Source organism: Perognathus longimembris, chromosome 14 (genome assembly GCF_023159225.1).
Source record: "Perognathus longimembris pacificus isolate PPM17 chromosome 14, ASM2315922v1, whole genome shotgun sequence".
NCBI classification, from domain to species: domain Eukaryota; kingdom Metazoa; phylum Chordata; class Mammalia; order Rodentia; family Heteromyidae; genus Perognathus; species Perognathus longimembris.
In genome coordinates, this window is record NC_063174.1 from 52,755,672 (window position 1) to 52,775,666 (window position 19,995).

The following is a 19,995-nucleotide window of genomic DNA, read 5'->3' on the forward strand; positions in this document are numbered from 1 at the left end:
GTAGTTAACTGGAGATAAGAGTCTCATGGACTTTCCTGCTGAGCTGATTTCAACCCACGACCCTCAGACCTCAGCCTTCTAAATAACTAGGATTATAGGAGTGAGCCATAGGTACCCAGCTAATTTTTAATCATTAGTTCTACACACTGAATAATGGTCCTAAATAAACCATCAGGATCTATGTCGTCATTGAATTCTACCCTACACCTCAATTCATTCTCTAAATTTCCCCGATCCCCAGATTCCTTGGCACAGGAAGATGAGACAAAAGTCGCTGGACAATGAGGTCACACGAGCACTGAGTGCCACGGGCAAGGCTGGTGAGGGGGGCACACGTTTCACAGACTTCTGCGTGGCCTACCGGCCACCCTGAAAACAATTCCTTCCCCAACCTGCTTGCTGATGCCCATTTTCTTTTTCCTTTTCTTTACCGTGATCCTCAGATCTCAGCCTCCTGAGTAGTGAGGCTTACAGGCATGAGCCACCAGCGCCTAGCTCATGTTCTTGAACACTAAACGAAGAACAAGAAGGCTCAAACCATAACTGCCCCCAGCATTGTTTATGGGCTTCCCTACAAGCCAGTGGGCCGCATCCTCATTCTCAGCTTCTGGGACCCCTATGATTTAGGAGGGAAGGGGTCCCATCCAGGGCTCCAGGGGCGTGCTCTGCCAATCAGCAAGATGCTACTGCCTTGCGGGCTCTGAGAAGATTGGGCAGTCCTGACCCTCATCACTCACTGGTTGAGAGGTATCTCACGGAGTCAGAGAGAACGCCTGGAACTCCTGAGGCTCGGGAGCAGGGTGCTCGCAGCTCAGGTGGATGAAGCTGGGAGGCAGATCCCCTGGAGCTGCTGGAGTCAGGGCTCCAACCCTAAGCAGCGTCAGCCCAGATCACAACCAACCCAGAGTGAGCGTGAGGAGAAAGGAAACTGCCATGCGCAGCCAGAGGCCCCCTGCACTCACTCAGGGCCAGCCCTACCCCTGGCTCCTTTACCATTTTGGGCAACTGAAACAAAATCTGCCACGTGTTGTGGCCCGAATGGAGGCAAATGATGGGAGTAAAAACTGCGATACTATGCACTCAAGTGCTATCAGCAGAGCCTTTCTTTTCTTTATAACCAACTCACAAATTCTTTAGTGTCATGCCATATGCAAAGAGAAAGTGCTTCTTCCTGTAATAGATAACATTATGAAATTTCACACTTCAAAACTTCCTCATAGACAATTAAGAGTAAGTTAAAGCTGCTGACACTGAAGTTTTACATATTCCATGGAAATAAATTTCATTTTAAAAAACATACCAACCATGGTGGATAAATGTTTTGATAATAATGGAAAGAACACAATTAGGTTAAAAACACCTATGCTCAAAATACAATATTTTCACAGTTGCTATTTAGGAACCTCTAACAATAATGCTCTTTATTAATTAGAAAAGAAAGGCAGAAGTTTGCTTCTCTATTACTAGGATTTTTCAAAGTTATAAGAAGAGCTACACCAGGTAAACGTTAACAGAGAAAATTAAAGCTGAAAGATTCAGGGCTGGCATTCTACCACTTGCGCTGCATCTCCAGTTTGAGATACACTCTTGAGGATTTGTCTGCCCAGGCTGGCTTAAAACCAGCACCCTCCCATTCCAGCCTCCTGAGCAGCTAATATTGTAGGTGTGAGACAACAACCCAGTCTGAAAGATTTTAATATATATTCTAAAAAATTAAGAAAAGCAAGGGAAGGGGTGGATAGGAAGAGGTAGGCGAGAAAGTTGGGGAGGGGCATTGATCAAGATGCATCATAGGGGAGTTCTATATTTAGCCTTCTGAGGAATCTCCATACTTTTGGGTATCTATCCAAAAGACCACAAACAAAATCACAGTAACGCCACCAGCACAACAATGTTCATCTCAGCACAATTTGTCATAGTGAGAATCTGGAACCAACCCAGATGCCCCTCAGTAGACGAATGGATCAGGAAAATGTGGTACATATACACAATGGAATTTTATGCCTCTATCAGAAAGAATGACATTGCCCCATTTGTAAGGAAATGGAAGGACTTGGAAAAAATTATACTAAGTGAAGTGAGCCAGATCCAAAGAAACATGGACTCTATGGTCTCCCTTTTGGGAATAATTAGTACAGGTTTAAGCAATTCATAACAGAGCATCACAAGGCCCAATAGCTATACCATTATGAACACATAAGATGATGCTAAGAGAAATGAACTCCATGTTGTGGAAACAATTGTTATATCACAGTTGTAACTACTTTCAACGTCCTATGTTTATCTGTAGCTTCTATTATTGATGATGTTCTTGTATCACCTTCCTGTGGTTGTACCTACACTATTGCTGTAATCTTATCTGAGTATATTGGAAACAGTGTTTATGGGTATTGGAAGTAGGAAATTCAAAGGGAATACCAAATTTGAGATACACAGGGTAAAAAAAGAGAAACAACTACAAAAGCAATACTTGCAAAACTGTTTGGTGTAAGTGAACTGAACACCTCGGGGGGGGGGGGGAAGGGAAAGGGGGGGCGGGAGGGGGGTATGAGGGACAAGGTAACAAACAGTACAAGAAATGTATCCAATGCCTAACATATGAAACTGTAACCTCTATGTACATCAGTTTTATAATAAAAACTTAAAAAAAAAGAAAGTGAAAAAGAAAAAAAAAGATGCATCATATTCATAAACTGCTTTGTTGAATGGCAACTCCTTTGTACAACTACTTAAAGATAATAAAAAAAATATTCAGAAAAGAGAAAGGTCCTCAAAAAAAATCCCACCAAAATCATATTAATAAAGACCTAACATGCAAACCAAATTCTCAATTTTGTGCCTAACCAAAATGGTCTGTAAGAGAATTGCTGTTCTGTAGGGCCCTTCGGAGTCTTGACTGAAAAGCAAACTGCTGGGCCCTACCAAGGCCCACCCAGCCCTCCTAACCTAGGAAAACTGCAGCGCCTCCTCCGACCATCTTTAAGAAACATGAATGCACAGAGATGATGCATAAACATGGAAGGGCAAGGCTGATTCTGAAGTGCCAAATGATTCTGTGATTTCTACTCTCTGATGAGTACAACAATGCCTTTCCCTCCACCTTCGCTCGGCATCTGTGCCTCCTAGGGGCAGCGATCTAACCTTACTACCCTCTGGCTGATCCATAACCTAGATCTGAAATTGGGCCTCCATGCTCTTCACTTGAAAACCCAGCTCTCTCCAAACCTCACTTCCGACAACAGATCTTCTATGGCTGCCATGTCTTGGTAGCATGTAGCCTTTTTCAGAACCAACCTCATGTTTAGAAAAGTACAAGAAAAAAGCTGAAAAGGCAGGTTGGCTTGGAGAGTGATCTCAAAAGGAGAACTTCCTTTGCTTTTTCTTTTGACACAGAGTGTCCTCAAATTCATGTATTCCAGGCTGGCCTCAAATCTATAATCCTCCTGCCTCTGTCTCCTGAGTGCTGGGATTACAAGTGTGGCCCTCCGCTTAGCTTCTCTCTTTGGGTTTCATCTTAATCTGTGTGCTGAATAATCTATTCTTGCTTGACTTAATAAGCATTCATTTTCAATAACTCATGTGAATTAAGGAACTCTCATTCATGCACATGTTAGTATGATTTAAAATCATACTTCCCTACTAACATCTGAGATCAGCTCAACTGAGGAATGAGAGAAGCTCATAGCTTTTGTGCCGCACCAGGGTTGAAATTCAAGGTGTGGAGCTCTCCCTTGGCTTTTTCACTCAAGGCTAGCAATTTACCGCTTGTGCCACACAAGTCTTGGTTTTTTGCCAGTTAAATGGAGATAAGAGTCTCATAGACTTTTCTGCCCAGGCTGGCTTCAAACTGTGACCCTCAGATCTTGGACTCCTGAGTAGCTAGGATTCTGGGTCACCAGGACCTGGCACTGTTTGGAAGTTGTGGAGTAGGAGTTTGAAGTTGTGCTATAGGATACTTGGGAAGCTCTGGGACAGGGAAGGACTGATGCAAAGGTGGCCTTGGGGCCAGGAAGGCAGAGGAAACACAGTTACACTAAGTTACACATGAATCACATGAGGCTTCAAGAAGCCTTTGGGCTAGCCTGGGGAACTGACTGTCACCTGTATCACTTCAAGATTATTTCCGTCTAGATTCCAGATTCAGCTTCCCAAATGTCTGAAAACCATTAGACTCTTAACTGAGGACTATATTACTTTTGTTTCTTCTAAAGAGGGAAACACTGAACTAGCCCCTAATAAGTATGCAGTAAACACCTGTTTGACTGATGGGTTGACAGTGTGCATTCAATCACCAAGTCAAAAAAAAAATGTCTCCTGAAGTGCAACTCTGGCATGACCCGAAGGATGAGGTACAAGGACCTCTTGTGATGATCTGCCAAGCCCTGATGTGGTTTTCAAGTTGGACTGGTAGCTACTTCAAATCAGGCATGATAGTTCACCTTGTATTATCTAAGGGAGAGTGTGGTACCCAACAAGTTTATAAAGACACATACCCACAAACTCCAAAAGGAGAAGTATTTTGATTTGCTATCCAACCCCACCAAAGTAAAGTCTGTACAAGTAGACATCTAGATAAAATGCTCCATGGAGTTAGACAACAGAAAGTCTTCTGCTATATACTCTTCTAAAAACACTGTAACCAGGGTCCCTAGGTCCCTGGGTCCCTGGGGCAGAGAGGGAGATGTTGCCGGGTGATCCTGGGGTAGCCTGGGAGAGGCTCCCTCCGGTACTTTCTCCTAAATCCTCTCAAAGTCAGAATTAAGTATTTCTTTCTTTCCTTTTTCTTTTTTCCTATGGCTGAATCCACAAATACATCTGATATTGTGCCTTGGAAGCCCATTTCACATTAAGTAACTGATTTTTCAGCTGGGCGCCAGTGGCTCACACCTGTAATCCTAGTTACTCAGGAGGCTGGGATCTGAGGATTGCAGTTTGAAGTCAGCCTGGGCAGGAAAGTCCATGAGTTTTTCAGAGTTTGGAAAACGGTGTTTATTACTCTGACCTCTGTTCTCCATACAACACAGGGAGTTTTGATTTTTGTTTATACAGTGACCAGCTGGCAGTGCAAAGCAGTATTGCTGTTCCAAAAGGAAAATCCTCACCGATGAAAGAATCACACTGTTGAAAATGAAATCAAGAATCATCTGCTGCTACCACTGATTGATTCCAGAGCAGCCATTGGCAAGCAGTTCCCACACCTCTCAGAGCAAGGGATCTAGAGCTAAAACACATTTAAGATAAAGGGCAGGCTCGCAACTACTCATCCTCACAGCTCAGGTGTGATGAGTAAATGGAAGGCCAATGTCCAGCCAACCTTTTCACTTCTTTCTCTTCTTCGTGGAATATAATTTTTCTTCAAGTGGGACTAGGACAATGCCTTCACACTCTTTTACTTCCTGAGTCAGAGGGTGTTTTACAATAGTTGGTCTAATCACATCAGTATCTCGAGACAAATGCTCCAATATGGTGTCCACAGCTGTGGTAGGGGCATAAAAATCCACCAAGAAATACCTGCCTCTCCGGTGCTGCTGACTGTGGGCATACATCTTGAAAGGAAGTGCTTTCTCACCCAGGTTTTCCAAGTTCCTCACGATGGCTCCTCGGTCCAGCAGGGCTTCTACTGTATGTTTCAAAGCCGCAGCAGACTCTGGCTTGGGCAGGTTGATGTGGGGGACCATGAGGGTGGACGCCTTGGAGTGAACCGAGGTACCTGAGCCTGGAAGTGCTGCACCCCGGGAGCGGATGGGAGGGACGTGGCCCCCGGTGGGGCGCCGGGCCCTGGGTGGGACAAGGGGCCCCCTGGTGGGACAAGGACCCCCCCCCCATAGTCCATGAAATTTTTATCTCCAACCAACCACCAAAAAAATATGGAAGTGGAGCTGTGGCTCAAATGGTACACTGCTAGCCTTGAGAAAACAAAACAAAACACAACTCAGCAAAAGCATCTAGGCCCTGAGTTCAAGCCCTAAGACAGACAGACAGACAGACAGACACAGACAGACACAGACACAGACAGACAGACACACAAACACACACACACACACACACACACACACACCCCAGTAATTGGTTTTCTTCATAGTAACTGATTACAAACTAGGAGAAAAATTACATACTTTTTTCAATTATCATCTCAACCCATGAATCCCTGCCTGCCTTCTGACAGAAACAAACATTTGTACATTACTTCTCATTCCAGGTACAGGGTAAAGAAATACAGAATGGCTAACAAAATACAAACATATTCCCTTCTCATCACATTTCAGAGATATTAAATCTAGCTTATCAAAAAAAAAGATCAACCATCAGATAGTCATGATTCAGTTTGGCAGGGGAAAAAAATATATGGAATACATTTTTTAAAAGGGTACTCAGACAGATGTCAGCCCCCGCTAATACGGTGTCCCCTCCCGCCTGGAGGTCAGAGACGCTGGCTCACTTATCTTTATAGAATAACTTCTGATTATAATGTGTGGCAGTCTGGCTTTCATGAGCCCAGAGAAATAGAATTCTATACACTCACACATTGTATTACTAGAATTAAAGGATTAAATGACAAGGATCTGGCATGGCTAAAAGCATGAGTTTTAAAATCTCACAGAACGGAGTCTGTGTTCTGGTTAAGGGACCATGAAAAGATACTTGGCTTCTTTTTCAGTCCCTGATTCTCAAACTAAATGCGGGGGGGGGGGGTGCTGATAACAGCCACCTCGGGGTTGCTATAGAGTAAATAAAACAAAGCATGAAAAGGCATTTGGTCCACAGCAGATGACAAAAATATTGGCTTGTACTATTTATACTGACAACATGCCTAAGAGACTTCACAGAGAGTTGAGTGTCTTCACTCCCAAGGTCAGCTACGCTGAGCAGCAAGCTATCCTTCCACATCTGATAAGGGCTGAAAGCTCTCAGAGGCCTCCTTTTACCCTAAGCTGTCGGCAAGCTTCGGTCATTCTTAGGGAACATAAGAAGCACAAGATTCTCCTTAAGACATGTGCCACCTGGAAAAACAAACAAACAACTCAAAGAACTCTTCTGTCTTGACTCATGGAAGTTAGAACGGTGTGTCAGGCAGCTTCCCACTGCTGTGACAAAAGACCTGAGCCAACTACTTCATAAAGAGAGAAGGTTCACTTTGACTCATGGTTTCAGGAGTCCACAGTCTCTCTGCCATGTTCTGCTCTAGGCCTGTGCTAGCAGAGTATGTGATGGGGGGGAGGGAGGATGTTAGCCAAAGCTGTTCAACTCATGATGGCTAGGAAGCCTAGGGAGAGAGCAAGGTCGCTGGGTCTCACTATTTCTTTCCAAGGGCATACATCCAATTACCTGACTGCCTCCTGAAGGTCCCGCCACATCCCGGTAGCACCACAGGCTGACAACGAGGCCTTCAGCAGCACCTTGGCCTTGGGGGGCACATTAAAGTTCCAAGCCATCACGAACTGGGAAAGGCAGTAAGATGGGTTCCTCCATTTCCCACAGACAGGGGTGATGGCAGAATATGGAGAATATTGTCCCAAATTTCTCAATTCCTGGGCAATACTGTTTCCAGCATTATAGATGTCTGTGTGTGTGTGCGCGCGAGTGTGCGCGTGTGCGCGCGTATACCTGTGCCCACATACGTATGTCAGTCCTGAGGATTAAATGTGGGGGCCTGGGTACTGTCCTTACCTTCAGTGCTCAAGGCTTGCATGCTACCGTCTTAGCACTACCTCTTAAAGGCCCCCCATGTTGCAACATCAACACACTAGGATATATATTTCTAGCACAAATCACATCCAAACTGCAGTGTAAGTAGCAAGCCCACCCTTTGCTCCGGAAGGGGGATACCATCTCTTGTCTCCCCAAGGCTGTTTGCTACACCCACACAATCTTGAAAAGATACTGTGGAAGAAAGGGCAGATGATGCCTCAACTTGCAAACTGTGTAGAAACAAGAACAGCTCGTGGGGCATAATGCCCCCGTCCTGCTATGTTCAAAATTTGAGTAAAAATTTGAGAAATCATACGATTATTTTCTTGGGCATGGAGGAATGCATCTGGGTGCAGCAAAGGGTCCTCAGAACACGTATGCTTATAAGAATAACTTCTAAACCTCATGCAGTCGACACACATGAGGTTCAGATGTTAAGGCATGCAGAGGACTAGCGGGAATCTTTCTGACTCAGCTTTTTTTGTTGTTGCTGTTCCTCTAGTAAACAAGAACAAGAATGGTGGCCCTGTAATATTACCTTTAAATTCACTTTATTATAAAAGACAAACGTCTACTTGGAGATAGTACTACAAGTACTACAAGAATATGGTCAGTGTCCGTAGGGTCAGCAAGTCTCCCGAGGATGAGCTGAGTTCAGGTATGCAGTGAGGTACCTACTATGTATCACCTAAAATCCACACCCTTCACTCCCAATTGTCAGCTCCCTTAGGGCACGAATGCCCCCACACTGTCCTGCAAGGCATACCTTTCCTCAACGTCATCATACTCGGTGCATCACTCTCGTGCTGACCTCCCCTGCACATTATCCCACAGTTTACACCACGTGACTACTAATGTTCTGAGAAGTGTTCTCACATTTCCTACTTTATTTTTCCCAGAAAAGAAGGGGAGGGGAGCTGCATTGCTACTGTACACGAAGGTGAAAAGAGCAGAGTCCGCTGCAAGGAAGGGCTCTGGGTTTCGCTGCGGCCCTCTGGATGTGGCTCATGACTTAGGGAGGTGCTGGGGAGTGACGCAACGCGATGGGAAACCCTAAGCACAAGGCTTAGTTAGAGAAAAAGGAAGATGCCAATTGAAATGTCTGTCCTTCAGGCTGTAACTGGGCAGCACTATTGCTTCTCTAGAAGTAAATCACTCCAGGTGCCATTCGTGGTAATTAAAGACTGTTTACCACTTTCATTACTAGTTAAAAAAGAAGAAGCTTCCATTGTCTTCCTAATAACATAAAGATACCAAGCATGGTGTCAAACATCTATAATCCTGGAACTGGAGAGGCTTAGGCTGGAGGGTCACAAGTTCAAGACTAGCCTAGACTAGGTAGTGCTTTCCCCAAGGTCAGTCTTTTTAGATGTCTTTAGATATCAGATACTCTACATTTAATTAGCTCTATGTATATTTGTGGTGCAAGTGGTTCTCCTTCCACTTGGAGGTGAGTTCAGGGAGGTGGGAGCAACTGTCTCCCTTTTTTTCTGGTGACTTCTTGAAGTATAGAATGCACCATTTTATCCTTAGGTCCTCAAAAGGTTATGCTAATGCAAAACTTAGTGTCGGTAGCCTTCTATTTTTAATAGAAACTTAGAAAATACTTAAGTTAGGACTCTATTAGAGTTACTTCCTCTAGAAACCAAAACTATTTATTTGTATTTAAAATAATGGCTATTCTTTGTACCAGTTCTTATCCCTCCATGTGAATAAATGCAAGACCTACTCTGAAAAAAAAAAAAAGTCTGTCCCTTTAAGGAAATTTCAAGAATCCCCCCAAAATGAAAAAAGTCTATCACATCCAGCTGAATTTATATTACCCAATCCTTTTTTAATGTACTATTTTTAATGAAAGAGATTTTTTAAAAAATGCATTCATTTAACAATTTCTAAGCCAGCTGCGGCGGCCCATGTCTGCAGTCCCAAATACTCACGAGACTAAAGCAAGAGGACAGCAATTCAAGGCCAGCCCAATCTATATACCGAGAACTCATCTCAAAGAAACAAAAACCAAAGAAAAGAGATCCCAATTTCTCTCAATTTATATCACTGCCATTTGTCATATTTCTTCTTGGCCACTCAGTGTTGGTTTGTACAATGTGCATCTTAAGTAAAGAAATGAGCTAGTATTGGAGTGTCAGAAGGAGGTAGGGTTAAGAAATTTCTAGATATAGAATGCTGAGGATGCAAAGAGTGATACTGATCAAGATGCATTGTACTCATAAATGGACATGTTGAGTTCAAGCCCCTCTGTACAACTAAAGAGAATTTTTTAAATGCCAAGCACCAGTGGCTCATGCCCATAATCCTAGCTACTCAGTATGCTGAAATCTAAGGATCGTGGTTCAAAGCCAGCTCAGGTAGAAAAGTCCACGAGGGTCTTATCTCCAATCAACCCTAAAAAGCCAAAAGAAGAGCTGTGGCTCAAGGAATAGAGTACTAGCTTTGAGTGAAAAAGCTCAGGAACAAAACCCAAGCCCTGAGTTCAAGGCCTACGACGGGCACAAAAAAGTTATACATATATAATAATTATATGTAATACATTTAATATTATATAATAGATTATAATCACACATCATTATAATGTATAAGCATATATTTCTAACATATACAATATATAATACATATAATATGTAACAATATATAGCATATAAATATATAAAACATAATAAGACAATATATATTACATGTACATTATATATGTCATTACAGGTTATATATGTAATTAAGTCTATGAAAGGAAGTCACATGCAAGAGGTGTAAGTCTGAACCTTTTAGGGCAGTTGAAACAGTTTGGATGGTAGAGCACAATGAATAAGAGTCTCATGGAGCGCCACTGGAAGGAATCTGGTAGTGACATTCTTAAGCAGGGAGAGTAATATGCTAATACCTGAACTCAAAATAGTCCCTCTGATATGGCATGAAGGATATAGCAGAATGCCTCCATGCTATGACACTGTAGGGGGGAAAGTAAATTAGGAGAGTAAACAGTAAGCTATAAGAAGAGGATCCAAACTGTGTCTCCCAAATTAAACCTCCAAGTCCTACGCTCTGGTTTTTTTGACAGTGACTGCAAGATGGGCAGGAGAGAATGTGTGGCACCACACCTGGGAACATTCTGGCACTCTCACTGCCCCACTGTGGTCCTGGTGTAATGGCTGAGCATAGCTGAGATGATTATTACTTACAACAGTAACCAACAGCCACATGGTACAGTGGCCAGCAACCCTCCAGCTGGGACTCCCCCTGACTCATCAACATCCCATGCTAGTTGTAGTTTCACCTTTGACCTCCCGTCAAATCACCACCTTGGCTTTGAGAAGATTTGGTTAACCAATCCTCAGTTCTCAGAAAAGCCTTCCCATTTATGCACATGTCATTAGTACAATTACTAAGCCTTATCCATAAGTGGGCAAAGACTCGGGGTCTCGGGGCATTTGACTGCTTGGTCAAGCCACTTGCTCTCAGTTTCCCTTTTCTTGCTTCTGCTTTCAATAGATATTGCTCTGTTAAAACTCCTGTACCATCCCCCCCTGAATTCCTTCTTCAGCAAGACCACAAACCTGCTCTTCATCCTCAGTGCCAGCTGCACTTGGGAGACAGGGTCTTCAACGAGGTGGCTAAATGAAAACAAAGGCATATGGGTGGGCCCCAATCCAATCTAAGCAGTATGTTTATATGAAAGAGAGAAGAAAGCACACAGACACCGGGAGGAGACAGTTATCAACAAACCACTGCCAAAGGTCTTAGAAAAAGCCAGCCCTGATGGATGCCCCCATCTCAGGACTTCAGCCTCCAGAACAAATTTCTGCTGTTTAAGCCATCCAGTCTGTGCTGTTCTGGCACAGTAACTAATAGAGCATGAATCAGTGATGGTGAGGGGAAAATTAACTAAGGTAGAGGAGTGGAAGGCTGGAAGAATTTGGTTGTAAGTGATGGAGAAGAGGAGCTGACTTAGAGCTTCCTGGAATGGATAACTAGTAGATGGTGATATCATGAACCAAGGAAGTAATAGGAGAAAGAAGTGCCAGTGAGGCTGAGGTACTCATGGCTAGCCTCGGGTCTGTATTGCCGGTGCTGACACCCAGATCCTGCTACCATGGCAAGATTGAGTTCATGGCTACTCCCAGCTGATGTCTACCTCCTCTCCTAACACCAGGATAGATTAGGAAGGGTTGTTTAATTAAGATGGTCAAAGAAAAACTCTCAGTGTAGATGACCAAAAGCATTTATAAGGGAAGTCAAGGTTACATGCAGAGACACAGGTAATGGGGCAAGAAGATAGATGGAATTAGTATGGGGTATGCGTACTGGGTAAGACAACCAGAGTGTATATTATTTCATCTCATTAATCCTCAGATGCCCTTTTCCCACATAGTATAAAATCTAAAATTGTAAAGCATCTTATAAGCAGTGTGTCATAGCTTCCCAAGGCAGAATATTTGCTGTCACTATCAGTACTACCAAACATGAATATAATAAATATTATGTAGTCAGGCTACTGGAACACTGATGTCTCAAATTCAATGGAATACGGTATTTTAAGTCTATGGAAGGGCATGGAACTGTTTTGATCTTCTGTTTTAATTAGATCTGTTCAGCTTCACTAACGAGTGAGTCTAGGTGCAAGTCGGAGTATCTGGAAAGGCACCCTTGTATATTAAGACACTGTCATTTTCCACTCTCCACCTAGGAACAGTGAGCAGTGGGAGTTCTTCAACTGTCTTGGCAGTTCTTCCTGCCAAGGAAGCATTATTAAGTTATCCCATGAGTCATGACAGGTCCAAATTTTGGTAATCAGAGCCTAATCATTAACAGTTCTATTGAATTGTTTCTACGTTGCAGTTATTAAGTCAGTGTCTTTTCTCCGACACTGTGGCTCTCAAGGCGCGCACTCTACCACTTTGAGCCACAGCACCACTTCTGGCTTTCTGGTGGTTAAAATTGGAGACAAGAGTCTCGCGGACTTTCCTGCCCAGACTGGCTTCAAACCGCAATCCTCAGACCTCAGCCTCCTGAGTAGACACTGGTCCGGCATACTTCTTATTTTTAACATGCATCCATTGGCCTTTAGAAGCTAGTATTTAAATAAAGGTACTTTTGAACTTTACCAACAGGTTGGGTATTCACCACTGTCCAAACACTGAAAATGAGGTATTAAATGTGTGTGAAGCAACAATTCATACACAAAATAAGATAGCTAATCACTGCCATAACATCTTCCTAAATCATATTTTAATCATTTTCACAGATTTGTTCTTATGATACTATATTAAAAGTATATTTATGCTTAAAATATTAAATCATAGGAATATTGAAATACTGCTTTACATGAAGAGTCTGAAGTCCATTTTACATAGCAATCAGCATCTTTACTTTGGGCAGTAATTTTAATGCTCATTACAACTCAGTGTCTAACTTTTGAAGAAACTGGCCTAAGAGCAATCATAAATGTAATCATTTATCTTAAACTTCTTTGAGGTCTCAATTCCCCTTTCCATCTTGGCTTTTCTCATTTTCACCTTGTGCCTGATTACTCTACAAGGCATATGTGTCTTTCTTCCTTTAACTGCTTTTTGTACTTCCTTTTCCATTTTTAAATTGCTTGTTGCTAAGCAATGTGCATAACATTAGGCTATACATTCACCATCTTTTTGAACATCGTCTTTTTGGTATCACTTTACCCTCATTTGAACCAATCTCAACTGTATTTTCTGTCCTCTTGTGACCTTTCTTTTGCCAAAACATATCCACCCATCTTCCCAATTTTTAGTCATTACTCCATAGGTACTGAGTCCAATATCTGGGTTTTTGTTAAGATTTGGTAGATAGACTTTCATCATATGTCTACTTTTATTTTTAATCCATTTTCTTTGTCTTCTTTGATTTGCATTAAGGATAACTGGAGACATCTTGTCTCATGAAATTTAGGTCACTTCCTATTAGCATCTTTTTTCTCACTTTCCATATTACAGACGTCAGTTTCTTCTAGTGACTTAGCACAAGTTATTGCTATTTTCCTGACACTTCTTATTTATGTAGTGATTATAATATTAACTATGGTGTAATCCTATAACAACCATAACCATTATTCAACTTGTTTCTTTCAAGAGTTACATACACTGTAGCTATTTTCAGTGCAGCATAATGCAGTTAATTTATTTAGATATAGAAAGCTACCAAAATAATGTTTCTATAAGAATAAGACAAAAAAAGAACCCAAAAACCTCAATTACTTATAAACACATGCCACAATTTTCTTTTATACATGTCTGAACAAATATTTTTGAAGTACACTAAGAGCACACTTTGCTTTTGCCAAATGAAATTAATCTGTAGGCTAACTTGCACAGCTGGGCCCACAGAGTCTCTTGTTCCTATTATAATAACTGGAGACAATAATTTCTATGGGTAGAAGAGAGGTAAAAGGGCTTAGGACTTGAGATTTCATGATTGTTGCTTGTCTCACTCTGCAAATATCCTTATGTCTTATTTTTCTTCTAATTACAGAATGTGTCAAGTGACATGTCTACCTCTCCAACAACATAGGAATTTTACAAGTCACAGGAAACTTGAGCGAAATTTATTAAGCACAAATTCTCTGGGACACAACTGCACTCTCAGAAATGTCAGATTTTGACATGGGGACCTGTGATAATATTAGTATATCCTCTTTTCAGATTCAGGATATTATAAAAATGTTTCCAATTTCCATTTAGGCTAAATGCTGTATGTACACATTCTTTAATATTATTGTATGACCCAGCTGTAGGTTGAAATCTAATCATCAATGTGATGGAGACTGTTTTAGGAAGATGCAGTCTGTATTCAAGAGCTTAGGTATTGGAGCCAAAATGCTCATGAGGGGATCACTGCCCTTATAAACAAGGCCAGAGAGCTGCTGTGCCATAGGCTCCGTCTATGAACTAGAAGTTAGGCCTTTACCGGATTCTGACTCTGCTGATACTTGGGCCTAAAATTTACCAGCCTCTAGAACTTTGAAATATACATTTCCATGTTTGTTTGTTTCCTGCCAGTACTGGGCTTTGAACTCAGGGCCAGAGCATTCTTCCTTGTTTTTTGTTTTTTGTTGTTGTTGTTCAAGGCTGGTGTTCTACCACTTGATCCACATCTCTGCTTCTGGCTTTTTAGTGGTTGTCTGTCTCTCTGTCTACCCAGGCTGGCTTTGCATCCACATTCCTTTAAATCTCAGCTTCCTGAGTAACTAAGATAACAAGTGTGGACCACTAGTGCCCTGCTACATTTCTATTGCTTATAAGCACTAAATTTGTGGTGTTTGTTACAGTAGAATAAATGGACTAATAGAGTTCTTGCTCTTAAAATTTTAGGCTACACTGGGGCTGGGGATATAGCCTAGTGGCAAGAGTGCCTGCCTCGGATACTCGAGGCTCTAGGTTCGATTCCCCAGCACCACATATACAGAAAAAACGGCCAGAAGCGGCGCTGTGGCTCACGTGGCAGAGTGCTAGCCTTGAGCGAGAAGAAGCCAGGGACAGTGCTCAGGCCCTGAGTCCAAGGCCCAGGACTGGCCAAAAAAAAAAAAAAAAAATTTTAGGCTACACAGTATTCATCATAGCCAAGATATGGAACCAACCCAGATTCCCCTAAAGAACGAATGTATCAAGAAAATGTAATAAGGGCTGGGGATACAGCCTAGTGGCAAGAGTGCCTGCCTCGGATACAGGAGGCCCTAGGTTCGATTCCCCAGCACCACATATACAGAAAACGGCCAGAAGCGGCGCTGTGGCTCAAGTGGCAGAGTGCTAGCCTTGAGCGGGAAGAAGCCAGGGACAGTGCTCAGGCCCTGAGTCCAAGGCCCAGGACTGGCCAAAAAAAAAAGAAAATGTAATAAATACACAATGGAATTGTACTCATCTATTAGAAAGAATGACATTGTACCATTTGAAAGGAAATGAAGAGACTTGGACATTAAGTGACATAAGTCAGGCTAACATTCACCAAAGGTTGCATGATTTCCCTCATTTGTGGTAGCTAGAATTTGTCTATAAATCTGTAAGTAAACAACTTGAGTGGTATGCAAGTGGTTACAAATGTATTAATTGAAATATAGTAGACTCTGGGAAGAACTCAAATAAGGTAATTCCTTAGAAAGACAAAGTCAAAGCCCAACAAAAAAAGCAGCAAGAAATGGATACTTGCAAGATGGGAGGTGGGGCAATGGGAAGAGGGTAGACAAAGAAAGAAAGAAAAGCGCGGTAGAATGTAGTCAACTAATCATCGTAAACAAGACATAATTAAGAAAAGTAAGGGAAGGGGTAGGTCAAGGGGGGTGAGAATATTGAAAGGGGGTAAAACTGGTCAAAGTGCAGTGTATTCATAAATGGTTTTATTAAATGCCAACCCCATTGTACAACTATTTAAAGATAATTTTAAATATATACCAGGCTACATGGCCAGAGGGCTCATATTAACTGATATCACATTAAAAGGATTTTTAATTTTTCAAACTGATCCTAAACTAAGAATTTGCTACCATTTTTTTTTTGCAGGTGGGTTGTAATTAACTGAGAAAATGAAAAGTAAATAATAAAATGGAAAAATATTAACTATTGAATAGAAAACAAATGATTTTTTTAAAAGCCCTCAATCTTATCACATGGCTTTTTTTTTTTTTTTTTTTTGGCCAGTCCTGGGGCTTGGACTCAGGGCCTGAATACTGTCCCTGGCTTCTTTTTGCTCAAGGCTAGCACTCTGCCACTTGAGCCGCAGCGCCACTTCTGGCCATTTTCTGTATATGTGGTGCTGGGGAATCGAACCCAGGGCCTCATGTATACGAGGCAGGCACTCTTGCCACTAGGCCATATCCCCAGCCCCAACATGGCTTGTTTTTTGAAAAAGTTAAGAATACAGGCTTTGAGGCTAATGTGCTTCATCCGTGGTGGTTCATTAAAATAAGCATGAATGTTACTTGTAGATGACTTGTAGACTTGTGGATGGTGGGCCATGGCTGTAGGGGAATGCAAGTTCTACAGCCACACTATCTGGGTTTGAATCCTCACTTGCCTGCTTACATAGCTAGCTCAATGGGATCAGAGAGTTACTGCTCTCAAACCATCCTTCTATACAATGGAAAAAGATATCACTCAGAGGGTAAAGGAAGAATGTAATTCCTTAGGGTCTACTCATGGGTCAGACCTACGAGCTAATTGTGGAAGAAGAACTTGTTCTCGTAGCTTTCACACATCTCCCTCACCCTCCCGTTACTTTTTGTTTAACTTTTTGTTTATGTGGTATCAAAGAATCGAATCCAGGGTGTCATGTATAATGCTAGGCAAGCCTTCTACTACTAAGCCATATTCCCAGCCCCAAAGCTTTCACACACACATTTGAAGAGAAATAGGAACCTCAAGCTACTATGGTGGTGAGATTCTGTAGAGAGAGTTTATTTTAAAATGTCAGCATTTATAAGATATTGGAAGTTATATGCTTGGACACTACTTAAACTTCCTTTGAAGTTTCAACTATCAATCTGAAGATGAACTCTTTTCCAGAGAATGCAAAGACCACGATTCCAGAGCACAATGTTCAGAGTGGGGCTGCCGCTGGCCTACAGGTGTGGTGAGAAATATGCCCAGATGCTCCTGGACAGGCAGGCAGTTTCTCTTCTGCCAAGAGCAATTTGTCTGCTTGCTTCAATGTACTTTATAAATACATTCATTGACTACAAGTGCCTCAGGGCCCCAGGGAAATTCTAGGAGGAGGTAGCGTGCTGCAACATCAATTAAAATGTTGAATTAACTGGAAACAACATAAACATCCTTCCAGAGGAGACTAGATAAACAAAACATAGAATTAACTTCCGATAAGAATTTTACACAGCAGTGAAAATGAATCAAGTACGGCATGTATCAATACAGATGGATTCCAACAATTGACTGTGTAGAGAGACAGTTCAGATTATATAGCAAACATTAGCATGCAGGTAACAGGCAAATACATGTCAGAGAAGTCAATGTCTTTTTTGTAACTTTTATTTTTAAAGAAAAATATCAATGCAGAAATATTAAGCTAAGCTCATGATTGATAAATACCAAAATATGGTCTGTAATTTTTCTCTAGAAAGGAAAAAAGGACTCAAGGAGAAAACATAGGACTTGTGACTTTACACATACTATTTTATTTCTTTAAAAATGTGAAGGAGGTAACAAATTGGATAAGAAATGTACTCACTGCCTTACATATGAAACTATAACCCCTCTGTACTTCACTTTCACAATAAAGAAAGAAAATGAAAATAAAAATGTGAAGGAAATATGGCAAATGTTAAAACTAGGTGTTAGGTGACTGAAATCCAAGTGTTATTCTGTACATTTTTCTGCATTCAAAATACACCTAATAGACACAAAAAGGTCAAGGTAGTAACTTGATATTAGACAGGAGTCCTGCCTGATTCCTATTGCTTTTAAAGAACTATGGCAAATACACAATTCTCAGAAGAAGCCAAAAGAATGTGAACACTTAATCAAGCCTAGATTAAATATACTCATTGTTAACTTTTTAGTTAATTATACCAGAATGGAAACATAAGGTTTTTCTGGATATTTTCCTCCCAAGTCTGGATCCAAAGAAAATCCCATCGATTTCAATTAACAAAGATCAAATCTCATTCTAACACAAATAGCCTGTTTTTCTACAGTCTTTAATAAATTAATTGACTCATTTAACAAGAATTAAATGGCCACGTGCTAACTTGAACATACAGAGAAAACCAACATGGAATAAGCAATACTCCCCCCACCCATTCCCAGTTCCTGGCACTGGTGATTGAAATCAGAACCTTGAGTTATTACTTTGCTTTTACACTCAAGACTAGAGCTCTATCATTTGAGCCACAGCTCTACCTGCTTCTTCACAAGATAGTTAATTGGAGATAAAAGTCTCACACACTTCCCTGGGCTGACTGCAAACTATGATCCTCACATCTCAGCCTTGTGAGAGGCTAGGTTTATAGGCACAAGCCATCAGCACCCAGCTACAATATGGTTTTATAAAGACAGAAAACTTTATAGCCTACTATGTGGAGACACATGATAAGCAAACAAAGAACAAAAACAGATCCCCTCCAAGATTTGGTGTGTACTATGAGTGATTTCAAACCAGGGAGCAGAGATTTACTGGGGGAGGGCAAGGGAGTGAAGTTGTTTTGAGGAGGGAAGGCCTCTCCAACGAGGTGCTACTTAGTTGGGGAATTACACATTCAGTCATTTGAAAAAGAAGGAGATATCTCACGGAACTACCTGCACGTGACCACGTGAGCATAAAGAAGTGGTTGTAAGCTCTCTAAGCCTACAAAAATAAAGGGACATTTGCCAGCCTGCAATTTGGAATTCTTCTTAAAACATCACAAGTAGAACCAACGTTTTCCCCCCCTCTATGAACATTTTGAATGAAGCACCATAACTTACTTGCATGGCTTCTTTTATTGGAGTAAAAACAGTCTCAAGGCATTATGTTGAAATACAATGGCACAGAAAAGAAAATCACAAAGAACTGTCAAGGTTTTTACTGAGAGACACAGGTAAAGTGCCATCTTTTCCTAGCATATGTACCAACCCACTTAGAAAAGACAACAGACTGTAAAATAATTCTCAGGAACAGGTGCTATGAAATGAAGAAGGCAAAGAGGCAGGGATCAAGACAGCAGGTGATATGAACAGAAAAATAATATCACGGGAAGACATTAGACATCTGTATCATATTTCAGCACATGTGCTAACACTCAAGACTTTTCTTGAAGCTATACTGTATTGTCTTGAAAATGGATCACGTAGATAATGAATCCTTTCATGTCAACCAGGAGAAAACATGGTCGTAGAGTACACTTGCCGAGAACAGCTAGTTATGAGTTCTGCCTCAAATGGCTACCGAGGAGCACAGAAAAGACCTAAAGCCATTGTCCCCAAATAGATGATATGGCCAATACAATGATGAGACTCACAAGGAAGGAAATGAAACAGAAATGTTGTTGTGAATGCTTACATTTCCTGCAAAATTCCTATCTGAAAACAGCTGGGCCGCTGGGAGGTGATTAGGCCATGATGGTTGAGCCCTTACCAATGAAATAATGAATGTCCACAGGGCTCGAGAGATGAGTCTCTCTTTCCATGTAGTGAGGACACAGCTGGAAGGCACCATCTATGAACCAGAAAGCAGGCCTCCCCCAGATTCCAGGGGACTGGCTCTTGCTCCATTCCAGCCTCTTGATTTATGGTATTCTTAATACAGAGACCCAACAGGATAAAGACAGCTGCCCTGTCTTTT

The 19,995-nt window shown here is 41.7% G+C and overlaps 1 protein-coding gene across 3 annotated transcripts in view; it reads right to left on the bottom strand.

Annotated features, from left to right (window-relative positions):
• Efcab11 (EF-hand calcium binding domain 11) overlaps nt 1–19,995 on the bottom strand; it is a 137,585-nt gene that overhangs the window by 64,719 nt on the left and 52,871 nt on the right. Inside the window, exon 6 of one of the 3 annotated variants that reach the window (XM_048361936.1) lies at nt 1,115–1,171. The exons of the other annotated variants lie outside the window; for them this stretch is intronic. Coding sequence (XP_048217893.1) covers nt 1,123–1,171 — 49 coding nt within the window. The 3' untranslated portion in view covers nt 1,115–1,122. Of the gene's footprint in view, nt 1–1,114; nt 1,172–19,995 lie in introns of those variants that run through there. 3 annotated transcript variants of the gene reach the window in all.